Here is a 21,571-nt window from a genome sequence, read left to right on the forward strand (position 1 = left end):
CCCTCTTTTGCATCTCTCGTCGGGGCAGGGCACGGAGGGTGGAAGAAACAGGGCGGCAGCCGGGCTGGGCAGGAGGAGGAAGGAAGCAACCCCACCCACCACCCGCTCCTTCTTCCTCCCCCCTCCACGCCTCCCAGGGCCCGAGCTGCTGCCATGGCGGATAGCAACCCGGACAGCATCAAGAGATACACGCCTCCCGTGCACAGGTCAACCCCTCCCGCATTCGCCTTTCTTTCCACGACGCTCCTGCAGCTTCTTGCCATTTTCGATTCGGGCCGCGCTTACCGAGAATCGCATTCCGAGTGTGGGATTGGACCCCGGCCTGGTCGAATCCTTTGCAAGAAGAGGTGGCTTCTAGTTCTTGGTGATCTGGGGCACCTGTGGCGCGGAGGCTGGGAGCTGCCTGCCTTGGATTCGGCCATTTCTTGGGATTTTGGTACTACTATTACGCTTCGGGGCATTCATCTGGTGGTTTGGTTGGGGTTAGCTGGAAGGTTGACGGTGTGACGTTCTCATTGCCCTTCTTAGATTTGGCTGCTACGTCGTTTTCTATAGCTGCTTAATAGTTAATGCGTGTGATTTGAGGTAGCGCCTGAGAACATGCAATAGCCTATGATTGTTGTCACCGAATCGGCATATCTAGACTTGCTTTTTCTTTCTTTTCGCTATCCTATTTTGGAGATGGACGCTGGCTTTCTGCTAGCTCATACTAGAGGGCATAATGAAAGCGGTTCTTTTTTTTTTTGAGGGGAAATGAAAGCGGTTCTTGACACATATATCTTCATCACTAGCAAGCTACCATTGTTGGTCCTGGGGTGGTCTTTTGGCATGCTGATCTAGCTTATCAGTGAGTATATGGAGAAAGGACACTCTTGAAAGCTAACTTTTTGCCTAAAGGGTGTTTGTTTAGCTTTGGTCAAGCATCATGGCTTCATTCCGAGATGAAGGGTGACTCTAGTGTGGATTATTCAACTTAACGCAACCTTGCTCAGCCACTCTTACCCATGCAGTCGTCCAGCTTGGATAAAGCCGATGATCAGTTTGAAGTAGTGTATATAATTGGCTTGAAGGTCTCTTGTCTATATTATCTGGCTCTGCATGTTTTAAATTTCTGTTACTCAAATGCTGTAATTGTTCTGTATTCACTTACGATTAACAATCACAATTTAGTTCAGCATGAAGCCATGAACAGAAAGTAGATTTGTTGAAGCAATCTTGTGCGTTCAGTTGACAACATTGTTGATTTGGTCAGTTGTTCTTAGTTATGTTTCTAGTATTCCTGACCTAATAGTTAGATATCTGCAGTTCTCAGTATGTGTATGATGTTTAAAAACCTAGTTAGTACTTGAAAGATGTTTTTGCGCTGACTGCATTGTTAGCTTTTTATGTTGCTACGTATTTGTGCGTATGACCTGCTTGCTGATGGCCTTCTTTAATCTCATTATGCTTCAGGAATCGTGCAAACAATCGCCGCAAGGCTGGAGGTACATCTCATTTGGATGCGATTAGTTAGACTTCATAGATACTTGTTATGCTATGTTTTCCTTTTTTTTTGCGGATGTATGCTATGTTTTCCTTTTATTGTGTGTTTGGTCACTACGCTCCGTATGATGCGCATGGTCCCACCAATAGTCAATAACTCAATATGATCTGTTGTAGTTGCTTGGTATTATATGGTGTCTCTCATTGTGTCCCAAAGTTTGTCTAGGAGTGCCTTTAGATGTCTACATACTCCAATTAATGTGGTTCTTCTTTGAGACAATGAGTGATACCATTAGTAACAGTAAGATCTTTAGTACACCAACATCTCTGTATGAAACATTCTATGCACCATTGCATGGGTTTAAAATATCGCACATCTAATGCAGGTCACCTGCAAATTTTAATCATATTCTGCTAATCTCTGTAATTAGCCATTTCAGAAGTAAAAAATGATTTTGCTGTTCTTTTTACTTACATGGTCATCTCTTATAGCTTCTCAGAAACTCCTTTCGTAGATATGTTTGCACTTCCGTTTTATCCATCTGTAATAAACTTTTGATGGCTAGTATTTTCCTTGTACGTATTTTTCTATGCTCAATCTGTATGTTTAAGTTTAGCTAACATTTGGGACACTTTTCCTATTTCATCAAGCAGATAGGGCTGAGAAAGCCAACTATTCATACAACAATGATGGAGAGAAGAGCCATGTTCCTTCACTAAAGAACCTTCCTCCAATTATCCATCATGATGCGTTTGTCAGCAATGCTCAAAATGATTACAGTCATGCCAGATTAATACCATTGGAAGGATGTTCTGCCAGTGAGGCTTCACAGCTTCTCAGTGAACGTATGTTTATCAGAAAGACTGCATACGCATACTGCCCTTTCAATGGCTTGTAGAATATCTGTGCTAGAAGTTATTTTCTTTTGAATACTGAAAATTGCTGCATATTATTGCTGTGTCACATAAAATCTACAATAACATGATAAGAAAGTGTGTGCGATCTATTTCTGTTTTGAGCTTATACATGCTAACAATTCAATATCCACTCACTCAAATTACAATGTGTAAGCATGGAGCACCTTTTGCACTTTATTTCCAATTATATGCTTGCGAGTCTTAGTTGTAAGAACATCCAGTGATCCAGCTTGGATACCTATTGCTGATAATGTGATCTCTTCTTTTCCTTTATTAGTCATACCCTCAACTGTTTGTTTTATGACAATTGCACTTACAAATCACCAGAGCTTAGGCAAGTTTAATTACTTATGGTCTGGTCTTCTCAGATACGCACTGTTATTTCATCCTACAAGCTGCAGCCGTTGTACTAAATCTGACTTAACTTATTTCTCTACATTTCACCTTGTGATAATAACCCTCCATACTGTTTCTCTGTAGGTTGGGCTGCTGCAATGAACATGTATAATGACCCAAATGATTCCCCTGGTGAGCACACATATTGCAATTAGTTTCACGTTGCTCCATTGTAGGCGTTAAAGCAAGCATAGCTCCTTAATATTCAAGAATCACCACACACAATTTAAAATTCGAATTAGCTTTCATCTATTGGCAGTTTAATTGGTTCTTGTGTGTTGGTTCATGCTATACCAACTTGATGGTCACATTCTTACGATGTTACCACATACAAAAAGTCAAATTAGCTCCCTCTACTATCACGTAAGTATATATTGGACTGTAGTGGAAGGTATTTAATCCCCTTAGCAAGGACTGGTAGTCTGGTACACATCACCCATTGATTTTCATTTTATAAGCAGTTTTGACATGTCGATTGCTTCTGTTGTATCCCAGTCAGCATCATGCTAGTACATTAAAGTGTGAGGTGTCTTTTTGACATGGCTCATTGGCTTACTGACTCAGCGAATCGAACCCTGTTGGATTTCACATAAGCAAGCATGGCTAGGGTGAAAATTGTGCTAGTTTCGAAACAAGTGTTGAATAAGCGGTTTTACAGTAGCTGGTCCAGTTTGAACTTTCCTGAGAGTGAAAAATAATGATGCAAATTGGACTATAGCACATCATATCTAGTCTGCATAACCATAACGTAACGGTATCCTAGCAGCAAGTCTGAAGAATCACATCAGCTAGTCATGTGTATATGTTGCTAGCCTAATCTTTTGACATTCGTTGTCCTGTTCTAACCTTCCTGTTGATGCTATGGTAAAAAAATGTTAACATGAAATGTTCAATTTCCCTAAGATTCTTGCGTCTAGCAACTTCAGGCAACACATATAGGGGAGATTTACTGCATTGATAAGAGTGAATTTTGGATGGAGCTCTAAGCACAAGTAATTGGTGTATGACCCAAGTTTTAGAAATAAGGATCAAAGATGCTCTAATGGCCTTTTAATGTGTAATTTTGTTAGCCTTCAATCATTGACAAGAAAGAATGCACGTGAATCTGAAGTGTTGGTAGCAGTAGTGGCACAGTCACGGGGAAAGACAAAAATGTTCTTAGGATCATGTGGACCTATCAGTGTCACTAGGATAGTGCATGCTGCTGTGCACTTCAAACGTTTTTATGAATAGATGTCTCATAAAGATCATATTCAGCTATACTACCTTAACCTCATGTCAATGCTGCCAATCTGAAACAACAAAGCAGAGTGCCCTCCTATAATAATGCTAAGTTGCTAACTATGTTATCTCAATGGTTGAGCAGATAAACCAGTGATGTACGCTGGATCTGGCGGATTGTCATGGGGTCAAGGTCACATGAAACTTCCTCATCAGGTATGAACTAAACCAACAAATTATTGTTGTTATTTTAGTTTTCCTCTTGCGTCTTTTTTTGTTTCTATACGCTGATTGCTCTCCTGTGATGAATGGAAGTATAGATGAACTTCCTCGAAGATCTGCGTCGTGCGGTAGATGCTCAAACGGGCCTGGCAGCGGCGCTCAGCACCTGGAACTAATTGAAGTCAAGCTGCATCGGTGGAGTGTCACAGATTTATCAGAAGCAAGCTATTTTGCCAGCTCAATGTGTGTTCAGTTTCGTTTGAAAACTATATGTATGATGATAAGTCCAAATTTTAGTCTAACCTGCGGCTGCTTGGTTTCTCTAAAATGGGAGCAGCAGTCAATCTCTTGTAGCCTTACAGATGGAAGGGCAGTGCTGTGTCGTGAACCTGAGTCTGCCTTCACAATGTCCTGGTAAAAGTTGTATTTGGTTGAAAGAAAAGATTGTCTGGATATACTCTGTCATGGCCTTGAATTTTGTGCAGTTCTTTGAGATTTGTTGAGTGCTTGTTTAGAGGCTTCATTTTTAGCAGCATGGGTACAACCATCGTCCTGAACAAAAGTACCAGGCGATGCTGTCCTTGCTCAAACATATATACTCCCTCCGTCCCATAGTGTCAAAAAACGTCTTAAATTATGGGATGGAGGGAGTAGTTCTCTACGCTGTTTCAGTAGTAAGTGGGTTTTAGCAGGGTGTCATGTTAGTGACAATGTGATCCTTCAATTCGTGGTGCAAATTGATTTTTTTTCACGGGTAAAGGCTCTAAAATTTCATATCGATGGGTGCAGTCTTTCAGATAGGCAGGTGGCCTTTGAGGGAGGAGCTAAGTTTTGCTTTCTGAGCGCCTTGTTTGGATGCTGCTCTCACCCTCCCTTGCTTTGCTTTTTACAGTTCTTTTCCTGTATAGCTACATAGATAGATAGATTTTCTTTTCCTTACCTGTACATTTATTTTATAAAGAATTAAAAATTCGGTGGGAAGAAATTCCTACAGTTCGGGGTCAAAAAAACACGATGGCACAATTTTTCTTCATCCAGACAATCTACTGCAATGTGGGGAAGGGGACTTGGTGCACCTGGGTGCCAGGCTGCCAGCCAACCCTATATAAGCAAAATAATTTAGTAATTGCAAAAAGAAAGTCTTTGAAACATTTTTGGAATCAAATATGATAAGTATTTTACTCGTATACACAGCGGAGCACCAATGGAAGATGAGAATTCGTCGTCGCGTACTGGGGGTGGAGAAAGGAAAGGACTTGGGCAGCCGCGGCAGGTCGAGGTGAGGAGAAAGGTACTCCCCGTCGCCGGGTAGCCGATCAGGAAGAAGACGTCGTTGTCGCCGTGTTTTTTTTTTAGTCTAAGCCGTCGCCGCGACCGGGCCAATATTTGGCTATCTTGGGCTTATTGGAATAGGCACGAGAGAGAGTATGACAGGGCTCGGGGCCCGCGTATATATGCGGTCTGACTTTAAAGGTAAGGCCAGAGTAACCAAACAAATCAAAGCCCAATTCTTTCTCAAAAAAAAATCAAAGCCCAATTACATTGGATGGGCCGAAATGCCCCAGCTTTGTGAAAATACGGTACCAATTGACGACGACCACACCCCTCATCATTAAAAAAAAGGGATTAGACTAAAAGAAATTAAAAAAAGGGAAAAATGACCAATTGACCATTTCGACCTCACAGATTAATACGGTCGGGCAAAGTTGGAACAAGAGTTGAAATACGGTAACTCAACACAACACATTACGGTCTCCCTTGAAAAGTTCTACTAGCCCTGCCGAGCTGTCATGATCTCTTCGGACGAAATCACTGATGAGCAGTGCATGACGATAATGGTGTTGTGTGGGCCAATGGAGTGAAAGGAAATGTTGTGGCGATTTTTTTTTTAAAATGCCGATATATTAATTTATGTATCTATATATCTATACTAGACAATTGCCCGTGCGTTGCAACGGGAGTATAAACATTCTAATAGATTAGCCTGTGACTGCACGTCTATTATTATATTGATGCGCTAAAATCTTAGCAAGTTCTTCTATGCAATCACCATGATTTACCTGCCATTTTATTGTTAAGCACTTATTTGGTAAGAATTTAATAAATTACCAAACAAAATATGTTTTTATTTTGGTAAGTTAATAAAACATGAGACAATTGATTATATTTTAGTGAGAATTTATGGGAGAAAAATTAGAGGTGAGAGGAAAAATCAAAGAGGAGAAGGAAAAAGTGGGACGTATATAAGAAAGGTTGGACGAAAGAGAGGTGAAATGGGAACCTTACATTCTTTTTAAGTAGTATAAGTAGAGAAAGAGGAGAAGGAAAGAGTGGAACGTATATAAGAAAGGTTGGACGAAAGAGAGGTGAAATGAGAATCTTACGTTCTTTTTAAGTAGTATAAGTAGAGAAAGAGGAGAAGGAAAGAGTGGAACGTATCTCCACTATTATTAAATAATCAAACAAGAACTTTTTTAGATGCACCCCGCAATTAGCCCCATAACACCGCACGAGCTATAAACACCGTACGATTAGACCCACTGATAGAGGCAAAGGTGTCCCGTCTTTCGATGAGATGATGGATATCGCTTTGGTGGAAGTCGACTTTGACGATCCGACTACGAACGTGCGAGGACGTCGCGCCTTAGCAATCGCTAAACCAACTCCGAGAAGTTATTGACCACGCCGGAGCACGATCAACCTGACCACGAGGGTCTGTTTCCTGCGAGCAAACGAAGAACAAGCAAGAAACTGAGATTGCAATCTAGATATTGCGAATATAAGATGAAAGCTTTATTAATCAAGGTGGGGTTCTGTGACGCCTTTGTCTGGTCGTTGAACACAAACGAAGTACACGAAGTTGCAGCTATGGCGAACTTTTAATCTAAACAAAACCCAAAGTCTAAACGGTGCCCTAAGGGCTGTATATATGGAGGAAGAGGGGGTGAATTTCGTGGCCCTTGGTGGAGGGGTCTGAAACTAACCCTATCTCTTGTTTCCCCACACATACGGACTCTAAAAATAGCCTATACTTATGTATTTCGAAATTACATGGGCCTGGCCCAATAATAAGGTGACGCAACACCTAGAATAGCGTCTGGACGAAATTTATGAAGTGGCATCTTGTATATTTCGTCCAAGGCTTCATGCACTCATTATGGTGGCTTCAAAGTCCTGAAATCATCACTTTTAACTCCGTTCTTGTTCCCCTTGCGCATGCCATCATCTCCATGCTTGTTCTTGTTCCAATGTTCATCCTTCTCCAAGCTAGGCCCTTCATTTGTAAGCAAAACAAATGTATCCAATTTAGGCAGCATCATATTCTCATGAACATTAGAATCATTACCAAGAAACGAAAGTAACTGATAATTTAGTTGGCGTGCACGAGCTCTAGTAATTGGTCCAGTATGTATAGCAGCAGGGGCTGTGGGTGTAACAATGGTATTGATGTCCTCATCATCCTCCCCTTCTTGAAATGAAGTCGTCCTCGACAGAAGTTCATCTTCCTCACCCAAATAAGGCTTCAAATCTGCAATGTTAAAAGTGAGACTAACCCCAAAATCTGCAGGCAGCTCAAGTTTATATGCATTATCATTTATTTTCTCTAACACCTTAAAGGGACCATCAGCACGTGGCATTAGCTTTGATTTGCGCAAATCAGGAAATCTATCCTTACGCAAATGTAACCAAACAAGATCTTCAGGTGCAAACACAACATGTTTTCTACCCTTATCTCCAGCAAGTTTATATTTATCATTCATACACTCAATGTTTTCCTTAGTTAACTCATGCATTTTTAAAATCAATTCAGCACGTTGTTTAGCATCAAAATTAACCTTCTCCGAAGATGGAAGAGGCAACAAATCAATAGGTGCACGAGGTAGGGAACCATACACAACTTCAAAAGGGCACATCTTAGTAGTAGAATGCAATGAACAATTATAAGCAAATTCAATATGAGGCAAGCATTCCTCCCACATTTTCTTATTATTCTTCAAAACAGCCCTAAGCATAGTAGACAATGTTCTATTGACTACTTCAGTTTGTCCATCAGTTTGGGGGTGACAAGTAGTACTAAAAAACAGTTTAGTCCCCAACTTAGCCCATAAACATCTCCAAAAGTGGCTAAGAAATTTAGTATCACGATCTGAAACAATAGTATTTGGCACACCATGCAAGCGAATATTCAAACTTAGTTTTAAATGCTGTTTTCCATTCATCCCCCAATTTCATACGAATTTGATGGTATCCACTACACAAATCAACTTTGGAGAATATTATAGAGCCACTCAATTCATCAAGCATATCATCTAGCCTAGGAATAGGATGACGATAACGAATAGTAATATTATTAATGCCTCTACAATCAATACACATACGCGATGTACCATCCTTTTTGGGCACTAGAATAATAGGAACAACACAAGGACTAAGGGATTCACGTATATAACCTTTGTCGAGAAGCTCTTGTACTTGACGCATAATCTCCTTCGTCTCCTCTGGATTGTTACGGTATGGCGCACGGTTTGGCAGTGAAGCACCGGAAATTAAGTCAATCTGATGCTCAATCCCTCGAATAGGCGGTAATCCCGGTGGCACGTCTTGTGGAAAGACGTCAGCGAACTACTGCAAAATGTTAGTGACAGCAAGAGGCAAAGAGGAAGGCACATCCTCAAATGAAAATAATGCCTCTTTGCACACAAAAGCATAACAAACAGATTTGCTGAAATCTAGCTCATCAATATCAGATTTGGTGGCAAATAAACATGCACTTTTCAATTTTATTTCAGAAGCAACACTAGATGGTTTATTATTAGGCTTCATTTGTTGCTCAAATTCTTTTGCCACAATCTGATTTTCGCTCTTATTCTTCTCCTGTTTTGCTTTATTAGCTCTATTAATATCATCTTTCAAAATAGAATCAGGAGTCATAGGAAGCAAAGTAATATTTTTATCCTTATGAACAAGAGTATACTGATTGTTTCTACCATGGTGTACAAATTTTTTATCAAATTGCCATGGTCTACCAAGTAATAAGGAACATGCTTGCATAGGTACCACATCACAATCAACATAATCAGCATATGTAGAGATACTAAAATGCACACGAACAATGCGTGTTACCTTAACCTTGCCGCATTTGTTGTACCATTGGATGTAGTAAGGATGTGGATGTGGTCTTGTGGTGAGAGAAAGCTTCTCCACCATCTCCATGCTATCCAAGTTGTTGCAGCTCCCTCCGTCTATGATGACGCGCACAGAACGTTCCTTCACAACTCCCTTGGTATGGAACAAATTGTGCCTCTGATTTTGCTCAGCTTGTGTGACCTGCACACTCAAAACACGTTGAGCAACTAAACATTCATACCTGTCAGCGTCTTCAGGAGCCATATATTGCGTCTCATGATCAGAATCATCTCCACCATGTTCTTCACGTGTAACAAGAGCCAAAGTCTCCTCATCATAGTCACTAGCGGACTCATATCCACCATCCTTGGTAGCAATCATCACACGCTTAGATTTGCATTCTCTCGCATAATGACCTCCTCCCTTACAATGACGACAAATAATATCACTTGTGTGCCCTGTTGATGCCATGGAAGAAGAAGAACTCTGTGCAGGCCCGGCAGGTGCGCTCTTGGCAGATAATGGTTGTTGTGCCTGTTTTCTTGTATCACGGCTGGAGGAGGCACCTGATTGAGGTGCTGGTGCAGTTGAAGTAGAAGATGCACGCGGTGTCCATGATGAAGGCCGGCCTGCAGAAAAGTTAGTTCGCGCCAATGCTTGTCAATCCCGCACTTCACGTTCAGCTTTACAAGCAAGATGGAATAAACGAGTGATATTAGTATACTCCTTATAGTCTAGAATGGTCTGAATCTCTCTATTTAATCCACCCAGAAAACGTGCAAGCATAGCTTCACTCTCCTCAACAATACCACATCTAATCATGCCAGTTTGTAATTCCTGATAATATTCTTCTATAAAATTTTTTCCTTGTCTTAAATGCTGCAATTTTTGAAGCAATTCACGTTGATAATATGGTGGAACCCAACGAGTACGCATAGCAGTTTTCAAAGCAGCCCAGGTAGCGGGAATAAGATATAATCTACAATGTTCAGACCACCATACACATGCAAAACTAGTGAAAGCACAAACAGCAGCAGCAACCCGTCTCTCCTCGGGATATTGTAAACATGTAAAACATTGTTCAGTTTCTAACTCCCAAGTAAGATATATATCAGGAACATATCTACCCTCAAATGGTGGAATATTCAATTTCAATTTCGGAATATGGTCATTATCTCGTACCTGAGGTGGTAGTGCAGGCCTACCGTTGCGAATATATACCTGAGGTCGACCTGCTGGTGGTGGTGCTGGTGGCTGCACGTAGTTCTCATTTTGATCAACCTCATCCTCATAATATTCCTCCACCTCGGTAGTAACAGCATGAGCTACAGAAGCACCAACAGCAGTAGCAGCGGCACCCGAATTTTGTCCTGGCTCAATAGGAACACGCTGTGCTCGTCCATACTGATTCGGAAGGGGGCGTTGTTGAAGTTGTTGTTGTTGCAGAGGTGCGATAGGTGCAGCCGGCGGTGGTTGTGGAAAACGCGCGAGCAACTCATTAAACTTGCTATCAAGCTTTGTTTTGAATGTCTTCTCAATGCCATCTATCTTCTCCATGGCCTCGTCAAATCTGTTTAGCACATCTTGCACCTGTCCACTCATCATTTGCTGAAATTTATCATGTAGCTGTTTGTTCGTCAGGTTCTCCCAATCAGTCTCATCGGCTTGTGATCCTACCATGGTTAGCAGCAAATAGAAACACACAAGAATATGATCCTACAGACTACTAAGAAGTGGTGGTGGTGTATCACAAACCCGTCAAGCAAATCTCAAATTCTTACCAGTTTTTACCCAGCAGCAGGTGGTGATTGGCAACCGTTGTAGTCAAAACTCTCAAAGCTTGGATAGAGCGATTACCAGGGAGAATCAAACGCACGACGTAGATGTATGTGGAGCTGGGAAGGCTTATAATATGGTAGCAAAAAGGATCAGCAATAATCAACTCAGAGATGCAAAGTTGAATAAACGCTGAACGACGGTACTGTGCTGGTCCTAGGCTAGACCGTACTAGAGACGCGAGCCTAGAACACTAACAAAATCACGGCGCTGCACGTAAACAAGGAAGGAGCACACTCTGAATTTTTTTTTCACCTTTTTTTTGCACTTTTTTTCCTCTTTTTTTTTGCTCCGCAACAATTTTTTTTCGAAAAAGTCTACAAATGGCCTAAAAACTGCCTAGCCAGAATTTTCCAGACTTAGTTTTTTTTTTTGAAACTGGAGCTATTTTTCTACTACGGGTAACCCAAAAGTTCGGGAGTCCTTCTCTGTCACGACTCGGAGTATGGCGTGATCTGAAAATCGAAAACAAAGCAACAAATACTGGACTCGGACTAGGACTGGTGGCGGAGACGAATCTGGTGGAACTCGGACTGGTGGCGGAGATGAATCGGGTGGAACTCGGACTGGTGGCGGATATATGTTGCAGGTGGACTCGGATTGGCGTGATGGAGGTGGATATGTGGTATATGGCTGCGGTGATGTCGATGATGGTAGATGGCAGCGGTGATGACGATGGTGGTGTATGGCAGCGGTGATGACAATGGTGGTATATGGCAGCGGTGATGATGATGATGCGGCGGCGGCGTGACAACTTGTGAACAGAACTCGAAACTCTAAAGGACTAGACACTAAGACCAGCAACTAGACACGATGATGCAACCGCAAATTCAACAACGCAAATACAGAAAAGATTATGCAGTGGCTCAGACTGGTTCGGATATGATGAACTAACCCTAATTTTTTTGTGTGGCTTTTTCGTGGACTATAGGTATGAAGAACATACTCGATCTAAACTATGAAAAACTGTAAAATCTCACCGAGCAACCTGAAAATCTGATACCACTTGATAGAGGCAAAGGTGTCCCGTCTTTCGATGAGATGATGGATATCGCTTTGGTGGAAGTCGACTTTGACGATCCGACTACGAACGTGCGAGGACGTCGCGTCTTAGCAATCGCTAAACCAACTCCGAGAGGTTATTGACCACGCCGGAGCATGATCAACCTGACCACGAGGGTCTGTTTCCTGCGAGCAAACGAAGAACAAGCAAGAAACTGAGATTGCAATCTGGATATTGCGAATATAAGATGAAAGCTTTATTAATCAAGGTGGGGTTCTGTGACGCCTTTGTCTGGTCGTTGAACACAAACGAAGTACGCGAAGTTGCAGCTATGACGAACTTTTAATCTAAACAAAACCCAAAGTCTAAACGGTGCCCTAAGGGCTGTATATATGGAGGAAGAGGGGGTGAATTTCGTGGCCCTTGGTGGAGGGGTCCGAAACTAACCCTATCTCTTGTTTCCCCACACATACGGACTCTAAAAATAGCCTATACTTATGTATTTCGAAATTACATGGGCCTGGCCCAATAATAAGGTGACGCAGCACCTAGAATAGCCTCTGGTCGAAATTTATGAAGTGGCATCTTGTATATTTCGTCCAAGGCTTCATGCACTCATTATGGTGGCTTCAAAGTCCTGAAATCATCACTTGTAACTCCGTTCTTGTTCCCCTTGCGCATGCCATCATCTCCATGCTTGTTCTTGTTCCAATGTTCATCCTTCTCCAAGCTAGGCCCTTCATTTGTAAGCAAAACAAATATATCCAATTTAGGCAGCATCATATTCTCATGAACATTAGAATCATTACCAAGAAACGAAAGTACCTGGTAATTTAGTTGGCGTGCGCGAGCTCTAGTAATTGGTCCAGTATGTATAGCAGCAGGGGCTGTGGGTGTAACAATGATATTGATGTCCTCATCACCCACCAATCTCAATCTAATGGTCATCCTTGATCTAATAGCTCTATGATGTGGACTTAACAATTTTCGATGACTGACCATACTCCACCATCTAGAAGACTTCCCTCAAACTACCAATCCCGCCTCCCTACAATCGCGCACCCGCACCCGTAATCTCTCCTTCCAATCATGCAAGGCACATAGAAAAAAGGAAACTGATCTCCACACAGACTGCTCCATCTCCGACGCTGTCTCTTCTGCCCAACCCTCCATCTGGTGCCCCGCTCCACCCCTGATGGGCTAATGCCAACCAAAGATTGTGCTTCGGCTAGAGAAGTTGCCAAGGCGCAGGCAAGCGATGCGGTCAACGTGGGGCGGCGGCGGCAGCAGCTTGATGAAGGGAACGGTGATGGCCAAGACGTGCACTCCGGCGGGGCTGGCGTGGATCTGGCGGAAGGCAGCCGGATCGGGTGGACGATGGGCGGCGCCGGCGAGTCGGAGGCACGACGGTGGCGGCTGAGCTCCTCCATGGCCTGCCGCGTTTCCAAGGAGAGAGAGAGAGAGAGAGAGAGAGAGAGAGAGCTTCGAAGGTGAGGAGATAGAGAAGAACATAAAGAAGGGAGAGAAGGAAGGGCAGGGGCGCGGCGGCCTCGACGGTGAACCTCCGGTGGCGACGGTCTCCGGCGAGAGGCAGCGCACGGCACCAGCGCGAGCCTATGGGGCGGCGGCGGCTTGGAGCTGCGGCTGCCATCCAAACGTATCCAAAATGCCCGATGTCGCCAAAGGTTGTGCATATTGGGTATGTATATGGATCGCTATCAAACCTGCTTACAAAATATTGGCATGATTTATCCTGCTGTTGGCTATATCTGAAGTATTACATACCAAATCAATGATTCTTTGTGTTTTGAGGCCACATTCATGTTGATTCCGTCAACACAGCTAAAGATCCCTGTAGGTAGAACCATAAGAATAAAACTGGTCCTCTGATCCCTGTAGGCCTTCAATACCCATTTAGGAATTAGGACGTTCCGGAGGCACACAACAACCTGAATTTTTAAGGCGCCCCTGATTTAGTAGGTATTGTTTGTTTGCAAGTTTGCATTGCCTGCAGATTTTGTTAACCACATCTTTGAGATTTTTTTCCCGTTGATTTTGGTACAGAAACCAAATTACATTACCCCTGTAAATATTCCTTTGCTTTGGTAATTTGGTACAGATTCATTCTCTAGACTGATAAATTTTGTTGGCAAGAGTGTCAAATTTATTTCTGCATGTACTTGCCTCCTTTTGTTTGTTATTAAAAAAATGACCTCCTTTGATTTACAGGAATCTTGTTGGGAATCATCATTATGTCAAAATGGTTCTGATCTGCTATGTCTCTATCACCTCCTTAATAGAAAATCTCAATGAGGTACGACCCTTTTCTTTTCTTTATGCCTCCCTTGACTTGGTAGCATAATTTTTGAAGGCTCCATTTTATCATGCTCGATAGTAGATGCAGATTAGAAATTTCTTCGCATTAGAATGTATTTTATGCCCCTTTTCTTTCTTTATGCCTCCCATGATTAGAAATTCTTGAAGGCTTCATCCTGGGAGTTGATTATAAATCTATTTGTATGACCTCTGTGTAGTTGTTTTATTTATCGGGAACTTAGAAAGCGTCGTAGTCTTAAGTCTGATTCTAAGTTATCATTGCTAATTTGCTGGCAGCAAAACAAGACTGCAAGAAGGAGAACTCAACGAGAGGATAGCGAAGCTGGCCGGTGGTGTCACTGTCATTCAGGTATTAATGGAGGGCATTATCTGTTGACATGCTGCTCTTTTCCTTGATAACCTGTTGGAAGGAAGGATGATATGGTGACTGTAACCCATGACTTGATAGGTGGGAGGACGAACATAAACTGAACTTAAAGAGAAGTTGGGAGGTGAGGATGCTCTCGTGCAACTAGGTGAGTCAATCAATGTTTTGTCATTGAACATTTCGAGTTGTCAACTTTATGTTTGCTTTTCAAAGAAGCAGAATTAAGTCAATTAGTTTGTTGCTTCCTTAAACCTTCTGAATTGCTTCTTCTTTTCGCACGCTGCCGCTGAGTAAGGTATTGTTGTTGGTGGAGTGTGCACTCTTTTCAAATTGGCTGCTAAAAGTTGATGTGTCAAGGATACCTTGGTTGCATAAGGTAAAATAAACGAATGGCATTGCCCTAATACTCGCAGCCAACACGGTCCACCACATGTGGGTCACAAACAATCATGTTGAACCATTGAGCATTTTAGTTTTTCCATTCAAAATGATTGCGAAGAATGTCGGTGTCAATGGCAGCATTGTTACCGAGAAGGTTCGATCTCATTTACTAATATGAAGTTGATATATTTCTGCATAGATCTAAATAACATAAAAGATGATGTCGTACCAGGTTCTTTCTAGCTGCAAGCATGCAATCCTTCTGTTCGGTAGTACGAGGACTTAATGGCTGCTGGTATCATCGACCACAATAAAGTTTATAGCCACGTAGCTACCCAACACAGTTTCTTGCTTGCCATTCTGAAATAGATACAATTGCGCAGTTAGGGTGATGATGCAACTTGTGGGATCATTTATTCCACCTTTTTTAATTGGGGCTGCATTATATATTTTATAGGCAGAACAGCCATTTTTCTTTTGGGAGATTTAGTCTTACTACTTTGGAATAAAAGTGTCCAGATCTAATCTTATTATCACCTTGCATTTTATCCAATGTATATTTGGGATGCCCCATGTCTATTTACATCATTGCTATCTTTTGCCACTTTATCCAATGTATGAATTATCTTATCTTTGGTCCACTTTGCAATTTTAAATGATGTATAATCTGGAAAAAATGATCTCCGCTCTGTGGGCTCAAGTGAGCTTAAGCTGATCGTCCACTTGCATCTGATGGTAACAGGGTAAGATGTATGCATAACTTCAATTCTTCTCTTGCATCTGCTCGGAACTTACATATTGGTTGTGTGTAAATTCATATCAGAAATCATTTTGCATAAAAACATTTTTTATCGAGGCCAGACACCGATTCTTCATCTGGTTGTTGGATCACAGTGATGTCTCACTTTTTAAAATACAATTTGAACGACATGCTATTTTGTATCCATTTAATTTATTTATTTGCAAAACATATTTTAGTTTTATACCACGTGAACTCACTTGATCAACGTTTGAAACGTGCGTTGCACGTACATGCTTACTAGACAATTGAGTGATGAGCAGTGCATGACGATAATGGTGTTGTGTGGGCCAATGGAGTGAAAGGAAATGTTGTGGCGATTTTTTTTTAAAAATGCCGATATATTAATTTATGTATCTATATATCTATACTAGACAATTGCCCGTGCGTTGCAACGGGAGTATAAACATTCTAATAAATTAGCCTGTGACTGCACGTCTATTATTATATTGATGCGCTAAAATCTTAGCAAGTTCTTCTATGCAATCACCATGATTTACCTGCCATTTTATTGTTAAGCACTTATTTGGTAAGAATTTAATGAATTACCAAACAAAATATGTTTTTATTTTGGTAAGTTAATAAAACATGAGACAATTGATTATATTTTAGTGAGAATTTATGGGAGAAAAATTAGAGGTGAGAGGAAAAATCAAAGAGAAGGAAAGAGTGGGACGTATATAAGAAAGGTTGGACGAAAGAGAGGTGAAATGGGAACCTTACGTTCTTTTTAAGTAGTATAAGTAGAGAAAGAGGAGAAGGAAAGAGTGGAACGTGTATAAGAAAGGTTGGACGAAAGAGAGGTGAAATGAGAACCTTATGTTCTTTTTAAGTAGTAGAGAAAGAGGAGAAGGAAAGAGTGCAACGTATATAAGAAAGGTTGGACAAAAGAGAGGTGAAATGAAAACCTTACGTTTTTTTAAGTAGTAGAGAAAGAGGAGAAGGAAAGAGTGGAACGTATATAAGAAAGGTTGGACGAAAGAGAGGTGAAATGAGAACCTTACGTTCTTTTTAAGTAGTAGAGATACCATTATAAAAATACCAAAGGCCATATCTAATTAATCTCGGCCGTCAAACCATGTTAATCCAACGATCTAGATTGTTTCAATGATGAGCGTTTAAGATGTTTAACGCGCAATTAATACCCTACCAAATATCAATGGCTCTGCTAACCATATAATTAATGTGTACTAATTGATATCCTACCAGTAGCAATATTAGCATGCATTGCAAATACACATTTACTAGTTAATTAAAAGGTTCCTATAAATACGCCACGTAGTGTGAAACACTATTAAGAAAAACATCATCCAACCTACTACAAAATGAAAATTTCCCAATCTCATGAGTCACCACATTGGCTTGACGATTGAGAAGCTTAGTGATGCTCATCGCTGTCTTCTTTAGACAAGAGGAAAATGTCAAATTTTAATTTGCAAGAAAAAAAGCACAAAAGCCAGATACCAACCAGCCTTCTAGAAGTTTGGTGCCCAGGAGCCTACAAGAAGACCGTTGTCCACTTGCGCAATTCGACTAGTCAAAACTCATGAGCCCAAAAGTTATTGGTCTTTACCAAAGATCACCATCATGGTGGCGTTGACACTCTGACAAAAGGATCTATGAATCTTGGCTCTGGAGATGGGTCGACAATTCGATGGTGGCGGTGGCTTCTGGAGCGTGTGCATGCGATGCGGTCAGCTGGGCTGGATGTGTGCTCCCGGTACGCCATGCAGGCGACTCTATGATGACCTTAGATATAACTAGTGGGGCATTCTAATGGCATCCCCATTGTCGATTTTGTAGGTGTGACATGGTGGCTTCGGGTTGTCTGATATATGTTTTTATTAGATCTTTGTTGAATAATTTAATAAAGAAGGTTGTGTGCATCTTTTCATGCACATGCCTAGGGTTTTAACCTCTTCAAAAAAGTAAAATCCATCGGAATTTGGTCAAAACCGGTATCTCATGAAACTTTCCTCGAAAGCCAATGTCCTAAGTTAGTACTCGAAATTTCTGAGTAGAGAAATTCACGATGTGCAAAAGCTAATAGTGTTGTTCGCTCGAGTTTTGGCCAAGTCCAAAATGCCTTGGGAGTTGGTAAGCTAAGGTTTTTTTTACCCCCAAACCGTAGAACAATAGTTTTATGGTAATTTTCACTAATAATAAAAATATATGTACAAACAGGTAAATAAAACATTCACAAATCAACTACCCAACTCATGTTTTCTCTAACATGATAAATGTGTTATCTTATGAGAACTATGAAAAGAGGGAGCTCATCCATTGCTCTAGGCAGGCAATGTTCTTTCTTTTAGTTGTACGCTTGACCAGAGACAGATCTTGATGTAGTCCATGCTTCCAGGCTTCCAGACTTGGGAGGGTATTGTTGAAGATCTTTCCATTCATTTGCATCCATATGTTCCAGCATCCGAAAATAACGATATCCATGGCAATCTATGGTGGGAAGACTTGCTTGAGGAAGATAATGTCATCAAAAGCAGATACTCCTCTGTGTCTATTTGGTGCAATGATGTCCCAGCATGAGAGTGCAAACTCGCAGTCCCAGAGTAAGTGTAGAGTTGTTTCCTCAACTTGTTCTTGGCAGAGTGCACGCTCATAACTCTGTAGTAAGAATTTTTTTCCTTTTGAGAAGGCTTATTGAGTTGATTCTGTCATATAGTAACAGCTAGAAGAAAATTTTATGCCTGATTCTGCTTGCTGCCTTATATAAATCTCTGAACAGGTGATGTGCCACTGAAGGACCCATCATATTTTATACATCTTGCTGACAGAAAGTATACCAGACTTCCACTCAAATGTCCATATATCAGCAGTGTTTCCAAGTTGCTGCACAATTGATGTTAGTTCATTCAGTTGCTGGAAGGCAACTGTGTTAGACTATATATATACGAGGACTCTTGTATACACATGTATTTGTACTGTACCCTTTGGTACTCCTATGTAATGAGATAGCCACACCCCGTTTAGGGTGTCGAGCAGTTTCCCAAACTATATGTTTTACATGGTATCAGTTTAGAGTTTTGATGTCTTCCACTGCCCTTGCCGCCGCCGCCTCGGCCTCTTCCAACGTCGCCGTCGCTGCATCGGCCCAAGAACCGGCCTCCACCGCCGCTTCCTCGTCGCCCTTCATGGCGTCCCGCCCGCTGGCTACGGCCTGGTGGCAGGCTCAGCCGCCCGGCGGGACTCCCGCGGGTCAGATCGGATCGAGCGGGTCAGGCGGCCTGCCCTGCCGGCTTCTTCCAGCGCTCCATCCTCGACCATCACCCCTGTGCTGCCGGGTCCTCACGACCCTGCATCCGCGCCTGTCACAGCCCCTCTGCCGTTCTATGACGTGCCCTAGTATGGCGCCCCTGCACCGACCTTTGGCACCATCCGCCATCCTCGTTGGCCTGGCCGGCGCCCTACGGCGCGCCGCCGGTGCAGCCCTATGCTGGGCCGTCGCACCCCCTATCGGTGTCAAAACCGGCGGATCTCGGGTAGGGGGTCCTGAACTGTGCGTCTAAGGCTAATGGTAATAGGAGGCGGGGGACACAATGTTTACCCAGGTTCGGGCCCTCTCGATGGAGGTAATACCCTACTTCCTGCTTGGCTGATCTTGATGATATGAGTATTACAAGAGTTGATCTACCACGAAATCGTAGAGGCTAAACTCTAGAAGCTAGCCTATGATTATGATTTTTGTTGTCTATGGACTAAACCCTCCGGTTTATATAGACACGGGAGGGGGCTAGGGTTACACAGAGTCAGTTATAAAGAAGGAGATCTACATATCCGAATTGCCAAGCTTGCCTTCCATGCAAAGGAGAGTCCCACCCGGACACGGGACAAAGTCTTCAATCTTATATCTTCATAGTCCAACAGTCCGGCCAAAGTATATAGTCCGGCTGTCCAACTACCCCCTAATCCAGGACTCCCTCAGTAGCCCCTTGCTACGTCTTGAGCTTGTGTTGGTTTTCCTTGAAGAGGAAAGGGTGATGCAGCAATAGTAGCGTAAGTATTTCCCTCAGTTTTTGAGAATCAAGGTATCAATCCAGTAGGAGGCTCCTCAAAAGTCCCACGCACCTACACAAACAAACAAAGAACTCACAACCAACGCAATAAAGGGGTTGTCAATCCCTTTACGGCCACTTGCGAAAGTGAGATCTGATAGAGATAATATGATAAGATAAATATATTTTTGGTATTTTATAATATAGATTGGAAAAGTAAAGATGCAAATAAAAGTAGATAAAGCTTATATGATAAGAGATAGACCCCGGGGCCATAGATTTCACTAGTGGCTTCTCTCAAGATAGCATAAGTATTACGGTGGGTGAACAAATTACTGTCGAGCAATTGATAGAAAAGCAAATAATTATGACATTATCTAGGCATGATCATGTATATAGGCATCACGACCGTGACAAGTATTTTTCATAATCACCTCAACTAGCATGACTCTAATATCACCATCCTAATATCTCAGAACAATTATCAAGTATCAAATTGATCATAGCATCCAATTCACTTTCTATGATAGTTTTTATTATACCCAACTTGGATGCCTACCATTCTAGGACCAATTTTATAACCATAGCAAATACCATGCTGTTCTAAGAGACTCTCAAAATAATATAAGTGAAGCATGAGAGACTAGCGATTTCTACAAAATTAAGCCACCGCCGTGCTCTAAAAGATATAAGTGAAGCACTAGAGCAAAAACTATCTAACTCAAAAGATATAAGTGAAGCACATAGAGTATTCTAATAAATTCTAATCAAGCGGGCTTCTCCCAAAAGGTGTGTACAGAAAGTATGATTTTGGAAAACTAAAAATCAAAGACTAATATCATACAAGACGCTCCAAGCAAAACACATATCATGTGGCGAATACAAATATAGCTCCAAGTAAAGTTACCAATAAACGAAGACGAAAGAGGGGATGCCTTCCGGGGGCATCCCCAAGCTTAGGCTTTTGGCTATTCTTGAATATCTTGGGGTGCCATGGGCATCCCCAAGCTTAGGCTCTTGCCACTCCTTATTCCACAGTCCATCAAATCTTTACCCAAAACTTGAAAACTTCACAACACAAAACTCAACAGGAAATCTCATAAGCTCCGTTAGTGAAAGAAAGCAAAGCCAACACATAAGGTACTGTAATGAACTCATTCTTTATTTATATTAGTGTTAAACCTACTGTATTTGAAGTTCTCTATGGTTCATACCACTTAATACTAGCCATAGATGCATCAAAATAAGCAAACAACACACGAAAAAACAGAATCTGTCAAAAACAGAACAGTCTGTAGCAATCTGTAACCCTAGAATACTTCTGGAACTCTAAAAATCCTACCAAAATAGAAAGTCCTGGGAAATTTGTCTATTGATCTACAACAAAACGAATCAACACAAAATCACGTTTCTGTGAATTAACAAAACTAATTTAGTGCGTGCAAAGTTTCTGTTTTTTAGCAGAATCAAAT

At 41.8% G+C, this 21,571-nt stretch overlaps 1 protein-coding gene and 1 long non-coding RNA gene across 5 annotated transcripts; both read left to right on the forward strand.

Annotated features, from left to right (window-relative positions):
- The first annotated feature begins 6 nt into the window (after nucleotides 1–6).
- On the forward strand, nucleotides 7–4,728 carry LOC119323037. 3 transcript variants are annotated; one of them, XM_037596606.1, is made up of 6 exons: nucleotides 7–206; nucleotides 1,453–1,484; nucleotides 2,134–2,328; nucleotides 2,881–2,928; nucleotides 4,163–4,233; nucleotides 4,333–4,728. In XM_037596606.1, the coding sequence occupies exons 1-6, from the start codon at nucleotides 154–156 to the stop codon at nucleotides 4,339–4,341; spliced, it is 408 nt and encodes a 135-aa protein (XP_037452503.1). In that variant the 5' UTR covers nucleotides 7–153; the 3' UTR covers nucleotides 4,342–4,728. The 3 variants fall into 3 exon arrangements, with proteins under 3 accessions (XP_037452503.1, XP_037452501.1, XP_037452502.1); XM_037596604.1 differs by having other exon boundaries at nucleotides 4,338–4,728; XM_037596605.1 differs by having other exon boundaries at nucleotides 2,137–2,328; nucleotides 4,338–4,728.
- An 8,961-nt stretch (nucleotides 4,729–13,689) lies between these two features.
- LOC119324936 lies at nucleotides 13,690–19,103 on the forward strand. Of its 2 annotated transcripts, XR_005157246.1 has the most exons (6): nucleotides 13,692–13,904; nucleotides 14,435–14,519; nucleotides 14,819–14,891; nucleotides 14,991–16,033; nucleotides 18,452–18,656; nucleotides 18,833–19,103. It is a non-coding gene; the product is annotated as an uncharacterized LOC119324936 (long non-coding RNA). The 2 variants fall into 2 exon arrangements; XR_005157245.1 differs by having other exon boundaries at nucleotides 13,690–13,904; nucleotides 14,991–18,656.
- The last annotated feature ends 2,468 nt before the right edge of the window (nucleotides 19,104–21,571 follow it).

The sequence above is a fragment of the Triticum dicoccoides genome, chromosome 6B, assembly GCF_002162155.2.
Source record: "Triticum dicoccoides isolate Atlit2015 ecotype Zavitan chromosome 6B, WEW_v2.0, whole genome shotgun sequence".
Taxonomy (NCBI): domain Eukaryota; kingdom Viridiplantae; phylum Streptophyta; class Magnoliopsida; order Poales; family Poaceae; genus Triticum; species Triticum dicoccoides.